We start from the raw sequence: 19,883 nt of genomic DNA on the forward strand, positions 1-19,883 counted from the left end.
TCACATAGTGGTAAGCACAGTTGGTCTCCATATGAAAGGGGATGTATGAACACTTGCCATTTCTTTCAACATGGAGCAGATAGACAGCAAGGGAGAGGAAGAAATTAAAGAGCCAGTGGACAAGGGACTCGTCAAAGAGGTTAAAGAGGTGGGCATGTTCCCCGTCAAAGAGGTCAAAGAGGTGGGCATGTTCCCCGTCAAAGAGTTCAAAGAGGTGGGCATGTTCACCGTTAAAGAGGTCAAAGAGGTGGGCATGTTCCCCGTCAAAGAGGTTAAAGAGGTGGGCATGTTCCCCGTCAAAGAGGTCAAAGAGGTGGGCATGTTCCCCGTCAAAGAGGTCAAAGAGGTGGGCATGTTCCCCGTCAAAGAGGTCAAAGAGGTGGGCATGTTCCCCGACAAAGAGGTCAAAGAGGTGGGCATGTTCCCCGTCAAAGAGGTCAAAAAGGTGGGCATGTTCCCCGACAAAGAGGTCACCATTTTTTGCATGAATGGTTATAAAGGATGATCACACTTTTGATTACACATTGGATAGATATATTTTAGATAGATAACTGCATCGTGTGAAAACTGTGTAATCTACTTTCAGCACTTTTCAGGGGGATTTGAAGCACGTATTTTGCATGGTTTGCTACTCGATTAACTGGTAGTTAGAACAAATTGAAAAGACACTATTATGTTGTTCGGATTAAACCAATGTTCTCATTACATTTCACAAAAAATATAGATTTTGAATCAATGGTTGTGTGGTGAGCGATGTTTACAATCCAAATGAATTTTTATTTATCTAGGCAAGTCAGTTAAGTACAAATTCTTACATTCAATGACAGCCTAGGAACACTGGGTTAACTGCCTTGTTCAGGGGTAGAATGACAGATTTTGATATTCTCAGCTCGGGGATTTGATCTTGCAACCTTCCCGTTACTAGTCCAACGCTCTAACCACTAGGCTACCTGCCGTCCCTAACCACTAGGGTATCTGCCGCCCCTAACCACTAGGGTATCTGCCGCCCCTAACCACTAGGGTATCTGCCGCCCCTAACCACTAGGTTATCTGCCGCTCCTAACCACTAGGTTATCTGCCGCCCCTAACCACTAGGTTATCTGCCGCCCCTAACCACTAGGTTATCTGCCGCCCCTAACCACTAGGTTATCTGCCGCCCCTAACCACTAGGGTATCTGCCGCCCCCTAATCACTAGGGTATCTGCCGCCCCCTAATCACTAGGGTATCTGCCGCCCCTAACCACTAGGGTATCTGCCGCCCCTAACCACTAGGGTATCTGCCGCTCCTAACCACTAGGTTATCTGCCGCCCCTAACCACTAGGTTATCTGCCGCCCCTAACCACTAGGTTATCTGCCGCCCCTAACCACTAGGTTATCTGCCGCTCCTAACCACTAGGTTATCTGCCGCCCCTAACCACTAGGTTATCTGCCGCCCCTAACCACTAGGGTATCTGCCGCCCCTAACCACTAGGGTATCTGCCGCCCCTAACCACTAGGTTATCTGCCGCCCCTAACCACTAGGGTATCTGCCGCCCCTAACCACTAGGGTATCTGCCGCCCCTAACCACTAGGTTATCTGCCGCCCCTAACCACTAGGGTATCTGCCGCCCCTAACCACTAGGTTATCTGCCGCCCCTAACCACTAGGGTATCTGCCGCCCCTAACCACTAGGGTATCTGCCGCCCCTAACCACTAGGTTATCTGCCGCCCCTAACCACTAGGGTATCTGCCGCCCCTAACCACTAGGTTATCTGCCGCTCCTAACCACTAGGTTATCTGCCGCCCCTAACCACTAGGTTATCTGCCGCCCCTAACCACTAGGGTATCTGCCGCCCCTAACCACTAGGGTATCTGCCGCCCCTAACCACTAGGTTATCTGCCGCCCCTAACCACTAGGGTATCTGCCGCCCCTAACCACTAGGGTATCTGCCGCCCCTAACCACTAGGTTATCTGCCGCCCCTAACCACTAGGGTATCTGCCGCCCCTAACCACTAGGTTATCTGCCGCCCCTAACCACTAGGGTATCTGCCGCCCCTAACCACTAGGGTATCTGCCGCCCCTAACCACTAGGTTATCTGCCGCCCCTAACCACTAGGGTATCTGCCGCCCCTAACCACTAGGGTATCTGCCGCCCCTAACCACTAGGTTATCTGCCGCCCCTAACCACTAGGGTATCTGCCGCCCCTAACCACTAGGGTATCTGCCGCCCCTAACCACTAGGTTATCTGCCGCCCCTAACCACTAGGGTATCTGCCGCCCCTAACCACTAGGTTATCTGCCGCCCCTAACCACTAGGGTATCTGCCGCCCCTAACCACTAGGTTATCTGCCGCCCCTAACCACTAGGGTATCTGCCGCCCCTAACCACTAGGTTATCTGCCGCCCCTAACCACTAGGGTATCTGCCGCCCCTAACCACTAGGGTATCTGCCGCCCCTAACCACTAGGTTATCTGCCGCCCCTAACCACTAGGGTATCTGCCGCCCCTAACCACTAGGGTATCTGCCGCCCCTAACCACTAGGTTATCTGCCGCCCCTAACCACTAGGTTATCTGCCGCCCCTAACCACTAGGGTACCTGCCGCCCCTAACCACTAGGTTATCTGCCGCCCCTAACCACTAGGGTATCTGCCGCCCCTAACCACTAGGTTATCTGCGCCCCTAACCACTAGGGTATCTGCCGCCCCTAACCACTAGGTTATCTGCCGCCCCTAACCACTAGGTTATCTGCCGCCCCTAACCACTAGGTTATCTGCCGCCCCTAACCACTAGGTTATCTGCCGCCCCTAACCACTAGGGTATCTGCCGCCCCTAACCACTAGGGTATCTGCCGCCCCTAACCACTAGGGTATCTGCCGCCCATAACCACTAGGGTACCTGCCGCCCATAACCACTAGGGTACTTGCCGCCCATAACCACTAGGGTACCTGCCGCCCATAACCACTAGGGTACCTGCCGCCCATAACCACTAGGGTACCTGCCGCCCATAACCACTAGGGTATCTGCCGCCCCAAATGCACAATGGCAGGTTATAAATGAAAGACTGGCCGCATTACAAGTGTGACAAGTTTGGAGTTTTGTACTAAGAGTTGTGAAAATAGTATCAAAGCAACAAAAAAAATTGTAATAGGTCTGTAGATTGTACACCCCACCTCCCTAGTACACAGGTACTGAGTGTAATCACCTAGCCTGTCTGTGTACTAGGGAGGTGGGGTGTACAGAGTGTAATCACCTAGCCTGTCTGTGTACTAGGGAGGTGGGGTATACAGAGTGTAATCACCTAGCCTGTCTGTGTACTAGGGAGGTGGGGTGTACAGAGTGTAATCACCTAGCCTGTCTGTGTACTAGGGAGGTGGGGTGTTCAGAGTGTAATCACCTAGCCTGTCTATGTACTAGGGAGGTGGGGTGCACAGAGTGTAATCACCTAGCCTGCCTACCTGTGAAACTTGTTTGCTACTGACCTTTCTGCTTTAATGAAGTTTCATGGAGATAAAGGTTGAACTCTGGGACTGGAGCCCTCAGTGTGTGTATGTGTGTGTGCGTGTGTGTCTGTCTGTGTGTTTGCGAGCACACACGTGCTTGTGCGCTCCTCTCCTTGCTCATGTGGGGTGACCCTGTGTGCGTTTGCACAAGCATACATGTGTAGGCTGAGATGGGACATTGTGATTGCTTATGTACGTGTGTGTAGCTCTCCCTATCTTGTCTGTCTGAGTCTGTGTGTGTAGCTCTCCCTATCTTGTCTGTCGGAGTCTGTGTGTGTAGCTCTCCCTATCTTGTCTGTCTGCGTCTGTGTGTGTAGCTCTCCCTATCTTGTCTGTCTGAGTCTGTGTGTGTAAAGGCCGTGTTTTATCACTGCTCTTCGCTCTCTCTGGGGAATAAAGGATCAGGGCTGCTGGGTGTCTGCCGGTGGACTGTCTGTCTGTCTGTCTGTTTGTCATCACCAGGTAATGCCAGGGCCAAAAGGTGCTTTGAGGTGAACAGCTAGTGCTGCTGCTGATGTCTAGGGTGATAACAGTAGGCTAGATTAGCACTCATTCAATCAATTAGGCCTTGGATTTAATGCATATATTTGCATGCGGAATATACTGTAGCAATGACAGGAGACAACTTTCTGTATGCTTTTTGTATGATGCACTGCCATATACAGATATAGGGTCTTAATTTGATCACCCTGTTGCAGGACAACTTTCCTGCAATGCTGGAAAGATAAAATGTGTATCGTGTTTGAGGTTTAAAAAAGTTTGTAATTTCCACTTTGACATTTCAGACTTGATTTTCCTTTACGAAAAACCTGTCAACTGCTACAAAAATGTCCATTAGTTATAATCCACATAATAATTCATATTTCCTGTTGCTGGAGGATTATTTTCCTGTAAACTGGCTCAAATTAAGCTCCTACATCTGTACTGTAGTGTTAACCATGCAATATAATGATTTCATTTGTGTTGAGATGCTTTGGATATGTTGACAGGTTGAGATGCTTTGGTATGCATGAAATATTGGATGGTATGATAGAACAACTCTTAGTTGTTACCCCCTTTTCAGTGGAGAACAGAGTGGAATTCAGTCTAGTGCGTTGAAGAGAGAGGGAGCGAATGAGAAGTACCTGTTGACAGCTAGCACTATGAAAAGAGATGGTGAGGAGACTTTGAAAGGATCTCCTTGTCCCCTCTCACAGAGCGTGATTCTCTCTCACCCCTCTGTCCTCTGAAACTCTGACGTCTAACGTAGTGTCTGCCTGCGTCACCTCACTGATACCTAATTTAGTTCCGCAGAACAATATTTCTTGATAAAATGGGGGGGGGGGGGGGGGATAACTCCCATCTTCAGAACCTTGTGTTCTGACATTTGAAAGGTAGATTAGGCTGCTTTCATAGATCTTCAGTCGACAACCCCTCCCCATCTCTACACATGCACACGCACACACCCACAAAGACTACCCAGACACCCGATCCAAACCTCATCCCCTCCACTCCTGCCAAAAGCCGCAACTCACCCTCCTCCAGTCTGGGCCACATAGCCCCCCAGGAATGCTCCACACAGACTTATTTAGCTCCTTTAGCTTGTAGAAACATTCTGGGAGTTTTCATCTCACAGAAAAGGAGAAAATCGTATTTTAAGATCTAAACAACCTGTTCTTCTTCTTCCCCCAGAAACTCTCTGATGCAGTATGATCCTCTTGTTTGTCTTTCTCCTTGGTGGCCCTATGAATAGCAGGTAGGCCTACGAGACCCACCCTGTCAGACAGGAGCTCAGAGCATTAAGTTATTAGGCCTTCTTTGCTGGTGTGTGCCAAGTTAAAGCTAGTGTCCTTATTGTAAAAATAACAAAGCAATTACCCCACCTCTGTTTGGGTAAAAATATGGGGGATGGGAGAAATGTAACCACTCTCAAATTCATATACAGAGCTATGGATGCAAGGACTGACCATCCATTAAATCAAAAGTATAGTTTAAAACATGTTTTTGTTACCTTTATTTAACTAGGCAAGTCAGTTAAGAACAAATTCTTATTTTCAATGACAGCCTAGGAACAGGAACACTGCCTGTTCAGGGGCAGAACGACAGATTTGTACCTTGTCAGCTTGGGGATTTGAACTTGCAACCTTCTGGTTACTAGTCCAACGCTCTAACCACTAGGCTACCCTAGATCACTATTTTTTGGCTATTCCATGACCTTCACATGAAAGGCTGTTGAAATGCATGGGAGGCTTTCTATTTAAAAAACTTTTACAAACGTTATTTTGCACATGCATTATTCACATGAATAATAACTTTGGGTGATAACATAAGCTAGGCCTACATTAGGCCTATAACTAGCAGTTAGAGTGTTGGGACCATAGTTTGAATCCCCGAGCCAACAAGGTGACAAATCAGATTTGTCGATGTGCCCTTGAGTCTAATTGTTCCTGGGTCACCGTTGATAATGGCAGACCCTGGCCGTGACCCCACTCTCCGAGTTGGGATATACAAAAAACACATTTCCAATTCACACATGTGTATTAATACACACTTGTACATATGTGAAATAGGACATATATAAACACCCATCAAATTATTATCATTATTAGTTATTGGGTAGACTACATTAGGAAAAACCTAATATGTTGACAAAATCAGTCTATTTTCATACAGACCTAAGTAAATGTACTTCTTGATTACATTGATGATCTTCATGACTGAACGTTTGAGTTCATCCTGTCACAGATAAAAGGAATCATAAGAATAACAATGTCACATGACCAATTTTCCAAACGCTTATTGGGTGTGCAATAACTAAGCGGCGCGTGTCACAGGTGCAAAATACCGGAAGTATTGTGGAGCTAGATGATCAGCTAAACATTTTTTGTCCATGCAGGGGGGTCAGTTGGGCTCACTTAGGGTGACAATGTTTCATCATGATTTTCTTCAAGGTCTATGACCCTAGAGTTGGAAAATGTGTGATAACAGTGCTGCAATGACAGCTTTCTCTGTGTTATCACTCTTTCTTTCATCCTTCCATCACATTCATTTTACCCCATGACAATGCTCATGTTATAAAACTAATAACTAACCTACTGATTTTGTTGCACTCGCTAAGTCTAGGGGTCTTAGGCCTAGTTAACCTGATTTAACATATGAATCTGTACCCAAGAGACAGCAAACATTCCGAGTTCTGGGTCAGCTCCGTCTTGACCTCTTGGTTTGCCAGTCCAAGCAGATGATTTTTATATTAATGGTGACAAAATAAATACATGCAAAAAACGAAACTAAGGCATGACCAACTAAAGAGGCTTAACTAACACAAGGAAACAAGCAACGGCTGACTGAGAAGCTTCTGGCCTCCTATCTCTCCCGGACTGATAATCATCCTGATTGCCCACACCTGAGTGATTATCAAGGCTTCCTGGCAGAGCACATCATCCTAACCGGTTGCTGCTGCCCCCAGGGGATGGAGTATAGAAGTGGTAGTGTCTAATCATTCTCCTAACACCTGACCCACCTAACCTATTCCATAACACTCATATATACCCTTTAATCATATATCATTTCTGGAATGCTCAGGTCAACAGAACTTTGACATTTGACCTCTAGAGTACAAATGATCTCCAATCAATGATCATAACATATTCAAAAATCATTGATTCAGACAGTTTTTTTGTGGCACATTCTTAACACAATTCTGTGAATAATTTAACATATTTATATACTCGGCACACCTGTCTTGTTTGGTTGTGTATTCTACATCACTATGAACATGTTAACATATTATTGGGCATACTACAATTATATTTCATACAGGTATGGTCATGTTGATTTGATCCATTAAGTTGGTTGGTGGTTGTGGGGTTAATGCTTGGATCTTGTGATGCTCCTCTATCTACAAATCTTTTTTAAAACCCTGTTCTAGCTGTGTGTGTCTGTAATGTGCTGCCTGTATCATCAAAGTTGCATTTCCAAAACAAAGCTGCACCACTAGATGGAATTCTATGGCTAAGCTTCCAGCATTCTAATGTCGATGGCACAAATAGTTACAAATGAATCAGGGTTTCCTTTTTCAAAGCAATTTATACAGGTCATTCTGATATGTAACCTAGAGGTCAACGTTCAAACTTCTGTTGACCTGAACATTCCGAAAAGGTGCCTGATGGATAGTTGTGAATCTAAGCTTTCCAATGATATATGATTAAAGGGTATAGGTGAGCAATAACTTGTTGAATACTGACATTGTCTTGGGGTAAAATCCTTATGGGAAAATAAATGTGATGGAGGGATGAAAGAATCGAGTGATAACACAGAGAAAGCTGTCATTGCTGCACTGTTATCACACATTTCCAACTCTAGGGTCATAGACCTTGAAGAAAATTATTATGAGACATTGGTGAGCCCGACAGCCCAAATGTGGGGGTCTGGCTCATGGCCTAATGTAAACAGCACACAATTTTGCGGTAGAGGTTTGTGACATGTAACAAAAAAATGTGCAAACAAATGTATGCCTTAAGTACTTAATTGCAAAGTAGGCCAAGTAAGCAGGTTTACTTTGCAAACATGCACTTTGGCTATTGCCACCTGCTTATTTCAAAGATGGTATGTGGGAGCATGTTGCCTGTGATGGTAGGAGCATGTTGCCTGTTATGGTGGGAGCATGTTGCCTGTGAGTGGTAGGAGCATGTTGCCTGTTATGGTGGGAGCATGTTGCCTGTTATGGTGGGAGCATGTTGCCTGTGAGTGGTAGGAGCATGTTGCCTGTGAGTGGTGGGAGCATGTTGCCTGTGAGTGGTAGGAGCATGTTGCCTGTGAGTGGTGGGAGCATGTTGCCTGTGAGTGGTAGGAGCATGTTGCCTGTTATGGTGGGAGCATGTTGCCTGGGAGTGGTAGGAGCATGTTGCCTGTGAGTGGTGGGAGCATGTTGCCTGTGAGTGGTAGGAGCATGTTGCCTGTTATGGTGGGAGCATGTTGCCTGTGAGTGGTGGGAGCATGTTGCCTGTGAGTGGTAGGAGCATGTTGCCTGTTATGGTGGGAGCATGTTGCCTGTGAGTGGTGGGAGCATGTTGCCTGTGAATGGTGGGAGCATGTTGCCTGTGAGTGGTGGGAGCATGTTGCCTGTGAGTGGTGGGAGCATGTTGCCTGTGAGTGGTGGGAGCATGTTGCCTGTGAGTGGTGGGAGCATGTTGCCTGTGAGTGGTGGGAGCATGTTGCCTGTGAGTGGTAGGAGCATGTTGCCTGTTATGGTGGGAGCATGTTGCCTGTGAGTGGTGGGAGCATGTTGCCTGTGAGTGGTGGGAGCATGTTGCCTGTGATGGTGGGAGCATGTTGCCTGTGAGTGGTGGGAGCATGTTGCCTGTGAGTGGTAGGAGCATGTTGCCTGTTATGGTGGGAGCATGTTGCCTGTGAGTGGTGGGAGCATGTTGCCTGTGAGTGGTGGGAGCATGTTGCCTGTGAGTGGTAGGAGCATGTTGCCTGTTATGGTGGGAGCATGTTGCCTGTGAGTGGTGGGAGCATGTTGCCTGTTATGGTGGGAGCATGTTGCCTGTGAGTGGTAGGAGCATGTTGCCTGTGAGTGGTGGGAGCATGTTGCCTGTGAGTGGTAGGAGCATGTTGCCTGTTATGGTGGGAGCATGTTGCCTGTGAGAGGTGGGAGCATGTTGCCTGTGAGTGGTTGGAGCATGTTGCCTGTGAGTGGTGGGAGCATGTTGCCTGTGAGTGGTGGGAGCATGTTGCCTGTGAGTGGTAGGAGCATGTTGCCTGTTATGGTGGGAGCATGTTGCCTGTGAGTGGTGGGAGCATGTTGCCTGTGATGGTGGGACATGTTGCCTGTGAGTGGTGGGAGCATGTTGCCTGTGAGTGGTAGGAGCATGTTGCCTGTGAGTGGTGGGAGCATGTTGCCTGTGAGTGGTGGGAGCATGTTGCCTGTTATGGTGGGAGCATGTTGCCTGTGAGTGGTGGGAGCATGTTGCCTGTGAGTGGTGGGAGCATGTTGCCTGTGAGTGGTGGGAGCATGTTGCCTGTGAGTGGTAGGAGCATGTTGCCTGTTATGGTGGGAGCATGTTGCCTGTGAGTGGTGGGAGCATGTTGCCTGTGAGTGGTGGGAGCATGTTGCCTGTGAGTGGTGGGAGCATGTTGCCTGTGAGTGGTGGGAGCATGTTGCCTGTGAGTGGTGGGAGCATGTTGCCTGTTATGGTGGGAGCATGTTGCCTGTGAGTGGTGGGAGCATGTTGCCTGTGAGTGGTGGGAGCATGTTGCCTGTTATGGTGGGAGCATGTTGCCTGTGAGTGGTGGGAGCATGTTGCCTGTGAGTGGTGGGAGCATGTTGCCTGTGAGTGGTGGGAGCATGTTGCCTGTGAGTGGTGGGAGCATGTTGCCTGTGAGTGGTGGGAGCATGTTGCCTGTTATGGTGGGAGCATGTTGCCTGTTATGGTGGGAGCATGTTGCCTGTGAGTGGTAGGAGCATGTTGCCTGTGAGTGGTGGGAGCATGTTGCCTGTGAGTGGTGGGAGCATGTTGCCTGTGAGTGGTAGGAGCATGTTGCCTGTTATGGTGGGAGCATGTTGCCCGTGAGTGGTGGGAGCATGTTGCCTGTGAGTGGTGGGAGCATGTTGCCTGTGAGTGGTGGGAGCATGTTGCCTGTGAGTGGTGGGAGCATGTTGCCTGTTATGGTGGGAGCATGTTGCCTGTGAGTGGTGGGAGCATGTTGCCTGTGAGTGGTGGGAGCATGTTGCCTGTGAGTGGTGGGAGCATGTTGCCTGTGAGTGGTGGGAGCATGTTGCCTGTGAGTGGTGGGAGCATGTTGCCTGTTATGGTGGGAGCATGTTGCCTGTTATGGTGGGAGCATGTTGCCTGTGAGTGGTAGGAGCATGTTGCCTGTTATGGTGGGAGCATGTTGCCTGTGAGTGGTGGGAGCATGTTGCCTGTTATGGTGGGAGCATGTTGCCTGTTATGGTGGGAGCATGTTGCCTGTGAGTGGTGGGAGCATGTTGCCTGTTATGGTGGGAGCATGTTGCCTGTGAGTGGTGGGAGCATGTTGCCTGTGAGTGGTGGGAGCATGTTGCCTGTGAGTGGTGGGAGCATGTTGCCTGTGAGTGGTGGGAGCATGTTGCCTGTTATGGTGGGAGCATGTTGCCTGTGAGTGGTGGGAGCATGTTGCCTGTGAGTGGTGGGAGCATGTTGCCTGTTATGGTGGGAGCATGTTGCCTGTGAGTGGTGGGAGCATGTTGCCTGTGAGTGGTGGGAGCATGTTGCCTGTGAGTGGTGGGAGCATGTTGCCTGTGAGTGGTGGGAGCATGTTGCCTGTGAGTGGTGGGAGCATGTTGCCTGTTATGGTGGGAGCATGTTGCCTGTTATGGTGGGAGCATGTTGCCTGTGAGTGTTAGGAGCATGTTGCCTGTGAGTGGTGGGAGCATGTTGCCTGTGAGTGGTGGGAGCATGTTGCCTGTGAGTGGTAGGAGCATGTTGCCTGTGAGTGGTGGGAGCATGTTGCCTGTGAGTGGTGGGAGCATGTTGCCTGTTATGGTGGGAGCATGTTGCCTGTGAGTGGTGGGAGCATGTTGCCTGTGAGTGGTGGGAGCATGTTGCCTGTGAGTGGTGGGAGCATGTTGCCTGTTATGGTGGGAGCATGTTGCCTGTTATGGTGGGAGCATGTTGCCTGTGAGTGGTAGGACCATGTTGCCTGTGAGTGGTGGGAGCATGTTGCCTTTGAGTGGTGGGAGCATGTTGCCTGTGAGTGGTAGGAGCATGTTGCCTGTTATGGTGGGAGCATGTTGCCTGTGAGTGGTGGGAGCATGTTGCCTGTGAGTGGTGGGAGCATGTTGCCTGTGAGTGGTGGGAGCATGTTGCCTGTGAGTGGTGGGAGCATGTTGCCTGTGAGTGGTGGGAGCATGTTGCCTGTTATGGTGGGAGCATGTTGCCTGTGAGTGGTGGGAGCATGTTGCCTGTGAGTGGTGGGAGCATGTTGCCTGTGAGTGGTAGGAGCATGTTGCCTGTTATGGTGGGAGCATGTTGCCTGTGAGTGGTGGGAGCATGTTGCCTGTGAGTGGTGGGAGCATGTTGCCTGTGAGTGGTGGGAGCATGTTGCCTGTGAGTGGTGGGAGCATGTTGCCTGTGAGTGGTGGGAGCATGTTGCCTGTTATGGTGGGAGCATGTTGCCTGTGAGTGGTGGGAGCATGTTGCCTGTGAGTGGTAGGAGCATGTTGCCTGTGAGTGGTGGGAGCATGTTGCCTGTGAGTGGTGGGAGCATGTTGCCTGTGAGTGGTGGGAGCATGTTGCCTGTGAGTGGTGGGAGCATGTTGCCTGTGAGTGGTGGGAGCATGTTGCCTGTTATGGTGGGAGCATGTTGCCTGTTATGGTGGGAGCATGTTGCCTGTGAGTGGTGGGAGCATGTTGCCTGTGAGTGGTGGGAGCATGTTGCCTGTGAGTGGTGGGAGCATGTTGCCTGTTATGGTGGGAGCATGTTGCCTGTGATGGTGGGAGCATGTTGCCTGTTATGGTGGGAGCATGTTGCCTGTGAGTGGTGGGAGCATGTTGCCTGTTATGGTGGGAGCATGTTGCCTGTGAGTGGTGGGAGCATGTTGCCTGTGAGTGGTGGGAGCATGTTGCCTGTGAGTGGTGGGAGCATGTTGCCTGTGAGTGGTGGGAGCATGTTGCCTGTGAGTGGTGGGAGCATGTTGCCTGTGAGTGGTAGGAGCATGTTGCCTGTGATGGTGGGAGCATGTTGCCTGTGAGTGGTGGGAGCATGTTGCCTGTGAGTGGTGGGAGCATGTTGCCTGTGAGTGGTGGGAGCATGTTGCCTGTGAGTGGTAGGAGCATGTTGCCTGTGAGTGGTGGGAGCATGTTGCCTGTGAGTGGTGGAAGCATGTTGCCTGTGAGTGGTAGGAGCATGTTGCCTGTGAGTGGTGGGAGCATGTTGCCTGTGAGTGGTGGGAACATGTTGCCTGTGAGTGGTGGGAACATGTTGCCTGTGAGTGGTGGGCCTATCACTAGCTCTCCAATCCTGCCAGTAGATTGATTTGACTGGGAAAGAACTGTTCACTCGACAAGGTGTGTATTTAGCTTTGATATAGTCCACAAAAACACAGTCATTATTTAATTTTATGCCAATTGAAACCGTATTTCCTTTCAGACCAAATGAAAGGAGAGGATGAAGGGTTATAAGGAGAGGATGAAGGGTTGTAAGGAGAGGATGAAGGGTTATAAGGAGAGGATGAAGGGTTATAAGGTAAATGGATAAGTAATGAAGAGCTGGGGCCACGGTTGGTAAGTCAATTAGGCCTACATATGCTCCACTCAGAATTGGAAACAATGACAACACTAAAACACATAATCTGTTATTGCTTGTATTGCTTGTATTGCTTGCTAACTAGCTAGGCTTTATAGGTAGGAAAGGGAGAGTGAGAATGACCCAAAAGCATTACAAAGTAAAACATGGCCAACAGGGCTTGGCCAGTTCTTCAGTAATCCTGGCGTCTCAACATCTTCCACCTCGTCACCTGATTGTTGAACTGCTCTGCGTATCTGAAAACAGGACGTCACCTCCTTTTTGGTGTCAGTAGTTCATTCCTGAGGCATGAGCGCAGCGCTGCAGGGTGTGTTGCTCATACCTGTTAGAGAGGGTTTCCTGACCTGACAGAGACCTAGGGGACTAAGTCTGAATAAACCAGTGAGAGCTGCTGTGGCCATTATAAAAATAATTAACAGTGGAATTATATTTCAGTACATCATAGGTTTCATAGAGGTTTCATAATCTTTGTTAGCATTTGTTTGATTTCTATATTACCTATGACCCCAAATAACCCAGTTCTTTAGCCGTTGGACTTGGCGCTGAGGCAGTAACAGTGAAGTTGAGTAACAGAACAAGTCCTTTGTCTCACTTTCTGACTCTGTGTGCACTCTGTACATTCAGTTATTTTGGTGTCTGATCTCCACAATGTATGTGTGTTAGAGTGAGAGGTTGTGTGTGTGTGTGTGTGTGTGTGTGTGTGTGTGTGTGTGTGTGTGTGTGTGTGTGTGTGTGTGTGTGTGTGTGTGTGTGTGTGTGTGTGTGTGTGTGCGTGTGTGTGTGTGTGTGTGTGTGAGAACCATATGCGGTGCTATAGCAGGGCAGTGAGGCGTGCAGTGCAGGAGCGAGCAGGGCCTAGCCGGCCCAATAGAGCCCCAGTACTCTGATAATCCCTGTGTTTTCAGGAGCCCTGGCCCGTACTTGATTAGCTTGGGCAAGAAAAGGGTAGAGTTCTCTCTAGCGCGTTTCTCTCTCTTTCTCTCTGTCCCACTTTCATTCCCCCTATTTTTCTCATGCTTCCCCCCCTCCACCCCTGGAGCCACTTCGTGAATGAATGGGTTTTAAGTGTTTACTCAGCAACTCTCTCTTTCCCCTTTTTCTCTTTCTCTCTTTCCCTCTCCCCTTTTCTCTCTTTCCTTCTTTCCCCTTTTCTCTCTTTCTCTCTTTCCCTCTTTCCCTCTTTCCTTCTTTTTCTCTCTCCCTTTTTCTCTCTTTCTCTCTTTCCTTCTTTCCCCTTTTCTCTCTTTCCCTCTTTCCCCTTTTCTCTCTTTCTCTCTTTCACTCCTTCCCTCCTGACCTCTTTCTCTCTTTCCCTTTCTTCTTTTTCTCTTTTTCTCCCAAAGAGAGGAAGAGAGACAGATGTGGTAATGCTAAACATGTACCCACAGAGAGAGAAACAGAGGAGAGATTATTATTCTCTTTCTAGCTGTGAAAATTCTAAATGTCTCTGTGTAGTCTGTGAGTTGATGTAGTAAGAACTTCAAAGTGGTATTCATACATGCTTGGAGATATCTGACACCTTGAATTCTTCTTAGCTGTACATTAATTATAAACAGCATCTCAGAGGTTTCTTAACAGAACTATCAATATTCATGTTAATGTGTCATATTGTAAATTAGTGACCAATTGAATAATTAAATGTAGATAAACACTTGCATGTTGCATATACCATACATGTGTTGCTCCCTCACAGTGCCTGGAGTGCACTGGTGCAATGTGTTGGTGAAGGGGGAATAGTTACTGGGGAGAGGAGGGGAGATGAATGAGCCACTTGGATGCTGGGGATGATTAGGTGGCCATGATGGTATGAGGGCCAGATTGGGAATTTAGCCAGGCCACCGTGGTTAACACCCCTACTCTTATGATAAGTGCCATGGGATCTCTAGTGATCACAGAGAATCAGGACACTCATTTAATGTCCCATCCGAAAGACGGCATTTTACACAGTTTAGGGGTTAGGTTTAGGATTACGGTTAGGGGTTAGGTTTAGGGTTAAGTGTTAGGGAAAATAAGATTGTGTGTGTGTGTGTGTGTGTGTGTGTGTGTGTGTGTGTGTGTGTGTGTGTGTGTGTGTGTGTGTGTGTGTGTGTGTGTGTGTGTGTGTGTGTGTGTGTGTGTGTGTGTGTGTGCGTGCGTGCGTGTGCGTGCATATTTGTGTGTGTGTGTCTGTGTGTCCGTGTGTCTGTGTGTTCGTGTGTGTGTGTGTGTGTGAGCACTGGGAGGTGGGAGGGTACTGGGATTACAGTGAGGCCGTAGGCCCCAGGGCAGAGGGGCTGTTTCCTGGCCATAGCCTCTGTTTGTCCTGCCTGACCTGGCAGCTCTGGGGGCAGATCCTGCTTGGATTCACCCCTGCTCCCACGCCTGTCTGAAGCTGTTAGCCACTGGCTGAGAGTGGCTAGCTGGCTTAGTGAGTCTGAGCTGTGGGAGGGGTGGGTGCTGGGGGGGGGGGGGGATTTGTGTTGGGAATGCTTAGTGGGGAGTGGAGAAGTGTAGAAGGGAGGGCGTTTATGGTTTATGACTTTGGTTTGATTCATTACACCATTTCTTTCATATCAGCCTGTGAGAGAGCCCTGTTGGTTTAACCTTTGCTTTGAACACAGTGTCTCGCTGCCCCTCGTTCACACACACTCTGACTGTCCCCCCTCTCTCTCACACACACACACGCATGCACACACACCTACTAACACTGTCACACTCAGATTAACAAACCTTTAGAATATTCTTTTCACTGGCAAAATGCATGTCCTCCATTTGATGCAATTCAAATAGTTTTTTAAATAAAGCCATTGAAGCTATTTCAGATCATTTTTATGTTGAAAACGTTTATCAAAATATTTGTCTTGGTACATTATCTTCTGTGTCTTTTATTGGGTTATTAATGTAACACCCCCAATTTGACAAAATAATCCATTAGGAGTGCTATCATGTGATAGTGTTTTAATAGCTTGTCTGTATGGCGACGTTGTGCAATATGCTGTTCCTTATTACAATGTCCCAAAACATAACCCTCCCCTCTGCTTTGAGGAAAGTTTAATTATCAATTTCCAAACATCCTAATGAAATAGAGGGATATTTTTATTTTCTTCCCCAAAAGCTTTCACAGCGTAATTGCTTGTTTTTAATGGATTGTTATTATTTTTCAATTGGTGGATTGAGCGTTGGGTTTGGAATCCCATAGAGCAGCTCTGTCCATGTTGTTTCTGGCCTAGATATACACTGCAGTCCAGAGCAAACCCACAGCGACTCAGACACACGGAGAGAACAGAGAGGGAGGGAGAGCTCCCTGGTCCTTCACTTATCACTCACATAATAACTTGTGATTGGAGCACTTAAACTGACTGTGTGTGCTTGTGTCAATTTAACACAATCACAACGTTTTACAGTCACCCGGTATTTAAATATTTTAGTAGCGTCTAACATGTTTGATTGGTTATTTGAATGCAATGTTGCCTATATGCATTCCAACTTCAGAATATGTCATAAAAAAAATGTGTTTTAGCTGTTTTAATGTAACTGACATAGGTCACAAGAAAAAAAACGAGGATGTGGGCATATCTATAAAAAAAGAGGCAAACTTCATCCTACTCTGGGAATTAAATGGTCAAGTATCATTACGTTATTTATCCTAGAGTTACAGTGCAACATCCTTACCACATATAATTTAGAAAGTAGATATACCGGTATCTGAAAATCATGTTCTGTCAGGGGGCAGTACCCCCCCCCCCCCCCACCCTTTCTATCGCCAGTGCCGTCACTCGACCCCTGGTTTATAAAACTGTCCACGCCACTCACCTGGCAAGAGAGAATGCTCACTGACGGCGAGGTGGACAGGGTTCAAATTAACATAGGGAAGGACCCAAAACGCACGCACCGTCTCTGTGCAAAACAATAGCAGACATCCCTCTCACTTTATGGTGCCTGCATTTTTTCAGGGGCAATTTGAATATAACTTTTTTTACATTTCAAGCATACATTAACCATAATTTTTTATGAATCTTGCAAATTTCTCTTACTTTTCGGGCATGTGTAACATGACTGCTGAGTCCCAGCAGTCGCCAGCCGATGCGGCCAGCCCGCTGGTCATGTCGCCTAACGTGAGTCTGGACTCCCCGATACCGCCACCACCACTGAAACTGCCGGCCCGGACGAAGGACGGGGTTCTGATCAAGTCTGAGCCCCGGGGACCTAGTCCAAACACGGACCGAGAGGAGGGAGCTGCTCTGGGTCAAACCGAGGAGCTCATGCCCACCGGGAGTCGACGGAGGAAGAGGCCCGTTCAGAGAGGGAAACCACCCTACAGTTACATCGCTCTCATAGCCATGGCCATCGCCAACTCCCCCGAGAGAAAACTCACACTTGGTGGTATTTATAAATTCATCATGGAACGTTTTCCCTTTTATCGAGAGAACTCAAAGAAGTGGCAAAACTCCATCCGCCACAACCTTACCCTCAACGACTGCTTTGTCAAGATTCCCCGGGAACCTGGAAGGCCTGGTAAGGGAAACTATTGGACTTTGGACCCCGCCGCTGAAGACATGTTCGACAACGGGAGTTTTCTGCGGAGGAGGAAAAGATTCAAGCGCACTGACGTAAGCACGTATCCTGGTTATTTGCAGAGCTCTAGCGCGTTCACCTCGACCTCCATGGGCAGAGCGGCATACCCCAACACCCTGTACCCAGGAATAGGATCGGGTTACGGATCACAGCTGGCAGCTTCCCCCCACCCGGGGATGCTGCATCATTATCAGACCTCTGCCGGGGTTAGTCAAGGGCAGCCAAGAATGTTCAGCATCGACAACATCATCAGCCAGGAGTCGGTGATGCAGGGAGGAGAGCTCAACCCCCTGGGGTTAGGCGGTGGAGACCTGGGCACCATGTCAGCTAGCTGCTCCCTCACTGGCACTGACCCCTCCAATTGCTTCCAGATGCAGACTGTCAATCCCTCAGGGAATTCACTGGGCAGAGGCGGTGGAGGACTGTCATCAAACCTGACACACGGGTATCCATACTCTTCCTCAGCATCTCCTCCCCACCTGCCTTCCATGACGCAGTCCAGTTTCTCTCCAGGTACTTCTCAGGCGTACAGCACCGGGAACCGGATGTCTCTACCAACCGTGCGCTCCGGGTCTTGCGCCGAACACACTGAGCAACTATTGGGTCTCTCCAGCCCAATGAACTCTTACAACAACTCTTACATGAGGCAAGCCAACTTTGCGTCAGGACTAGATCGGTATATGTGAGAAACTGATTTTTATAGAGACAAACAACAATAGAGCCTCAAAATACATTCCATTCGAAATAGGTGTGACACCTCTTCTTTGTTTGAAATGCCAAAATACATTCCATTCGAAATAGGTGTGACACCTCTTCTTTGTTTGAAATGCCAAAATACATTCCATTATTGTTCATTTCTCAGTGCTTTTGGTTCGTTTACCTTACGTGTCTTATTAAATTAATATGAATGTGTTCTTAAGATGTCGTGTAGCCTATCTGCGTGTACTTGTTTTGTCCAACAATTCCAGTCATGTCAGATAGAAGACTTCGTAAACAGTATCATTAGCCACATAAACTGTTATATTTTGTGAAAAGTAAATCGTTTATTTGTTTGTGAATTATGTTGAATAGGCCTACATTGCTATTTACCGTTTTTGGTTCGTGTAATAAATACATTTTTTGATAAGCATGGTCTTGTTCCTTGCATCTGTTGAACTGAATATGCCTATGATCTGCACGTACTCCTCTGATTTAAATTAGGCCTACTTTAAATTAATATTTGATTGCTCATTATAATACTTTTATTCCAATTCCCATAAACCATATTGGTTTTTCCTGTGTACCCAATAGCCTATACAATTAAATTACCCAAACAAAATATTTTCTATTAATATTTCAGATATAGGCCTGCAAGGGAATTTCCACGTTCATTCTGAAATATAGGCTACATACTTACTTTATAACTTCGTTAATGGTGTTGATATAATTCGTTTCCTGCGTGTAAATAAAAATGACCAAATCAGGAATCGTGGGCCAAATGTATCGTGTTGAATTAGGCCTACCGAACTGTCTCATAATTTAACCTTTTGTTTTATTACAAACTTCTAGGGAATATAGGCAGTATTGTATTTGCATGACTTGTAAGATCATTTGTATGGGTTGTTATAGTAAGACAGAAACGTCATGCTTTAAGGTTATTTGAAGTAATGTCACAGCATCATTTTTGTAGTTCTATCATCATGTATCCGTGTTTACGCACACGTTTCAGACTTGACCAAGAAGATCGTAGGCCAAACGGGCTTCTTGGTCTAGACATATTAACGCCTAAATAATATAGTGTTGCTGTTATTGTCAGTTTATGTAGATTTTTTTGTATAATGTTGCCAAATCTATCGACCACATATAGCCTGCTGGCACTGCCACAATTGTCCCTCTCCCCCAACTGCATTGTTGAGGGAGCTGGCACACAAGCATTTCGTTGCACCTTTATACCTGCTGTAAACTGTGTACATGACGAATACAATTTGATTTAATTCGATTTTTTACAATATGATGTATTTTACATGACCACGAGATACAGTGCCTTGCGAAAGTATTCGGCCCCCTTGAACTTTGCGACCTTTTGCCACATTTCAGGCTTCAAACATAAAGATATAAAACTGTATTTTTTGTGAAGAATCAACAACAAGTGGGACACAATCATGAAGTGGAACGACATTTATTGGATATTTCAAACTTTTTTAACAAATCAAAAACTGAAAAATTGGGCGTGCAAAATTATTCAGCCCCCTTAAGTTAATACTTTGTAGCGCCACCTTTTGCTGAGATTACAGCTGTAAGTGGCTTGGGGTATGTCTCTATCAGTTTTGCACATCGAGAGACTGACATTTTTTCCCATTCCTCCTTGCAAAACAGCTCGAGCTCAGTGAGGTTGGATGGAGAGCATTTGTGAACAGCAGTTTTCAGTTCTTTCCACAGATTCTCGATTGGATTCAGGTCTGGACTTTGACTTGGCCATTCTAACACCTGGATATGTTTATTTTTGAACCATTCCATTGTAGATTTTGCTTTATGTTTTGGATCATTGTCTTGTTGGAAGACAAATCTCCGTCCCAGTCTCAGGTCTTTTGCAGACTCCATC

The 19,883-nt window shown here is 47.4% G+C and overlaps 1 protein-coding gene across 1 annotated transcript; it reads left to right on the forward strand.

The window, feature by feature from the left end:
* Positions 1–16,605: 16,605 nt before the first annotated feature.
* On the forward strand, positions 16,606–18,428 carry LOC110520950 (forkhead box protein E4-like). Its single transcript, XM_021598403.3, has one exon. The coding sequence runs from the start codon at positions 16,738–16,740 to the stop codon at positions 17,986–17,988; it is 1,251 nt and encodes a 416-aa protein (XP_021454078.2). The 5' UTR covers positions 16,606–16,737; the 3' UTR covers positions 17,989–18,428.
* Positions 18,429–19,883: the final 1,455 nt, after the last annotated feature.

This window comes from Oncorhynchus mykiss, chromosome 4 (assembly GCF_057628025.1).
Source record: "Oncorhynchus mykiss isolate SJ-2025 chromosome 4, ASM5762802v1, whole genome shotgun sequence".
Lineage (NCBI taxonomy): Eukaryota > Metazoa > Chordata > Actinopteri > Salmoniformes > Salmonidae > Oncorhynchus > Oncorhynchus mykiss.

Coding starts and splice junctions, on each gene's coding strand:
- LOC110520950 (XM_021598403.3), top strand. CDS start 16,738: ATGAATCTTGCAAATTTCTCTTACTTTTCGGGCATGTGTAACATGACT.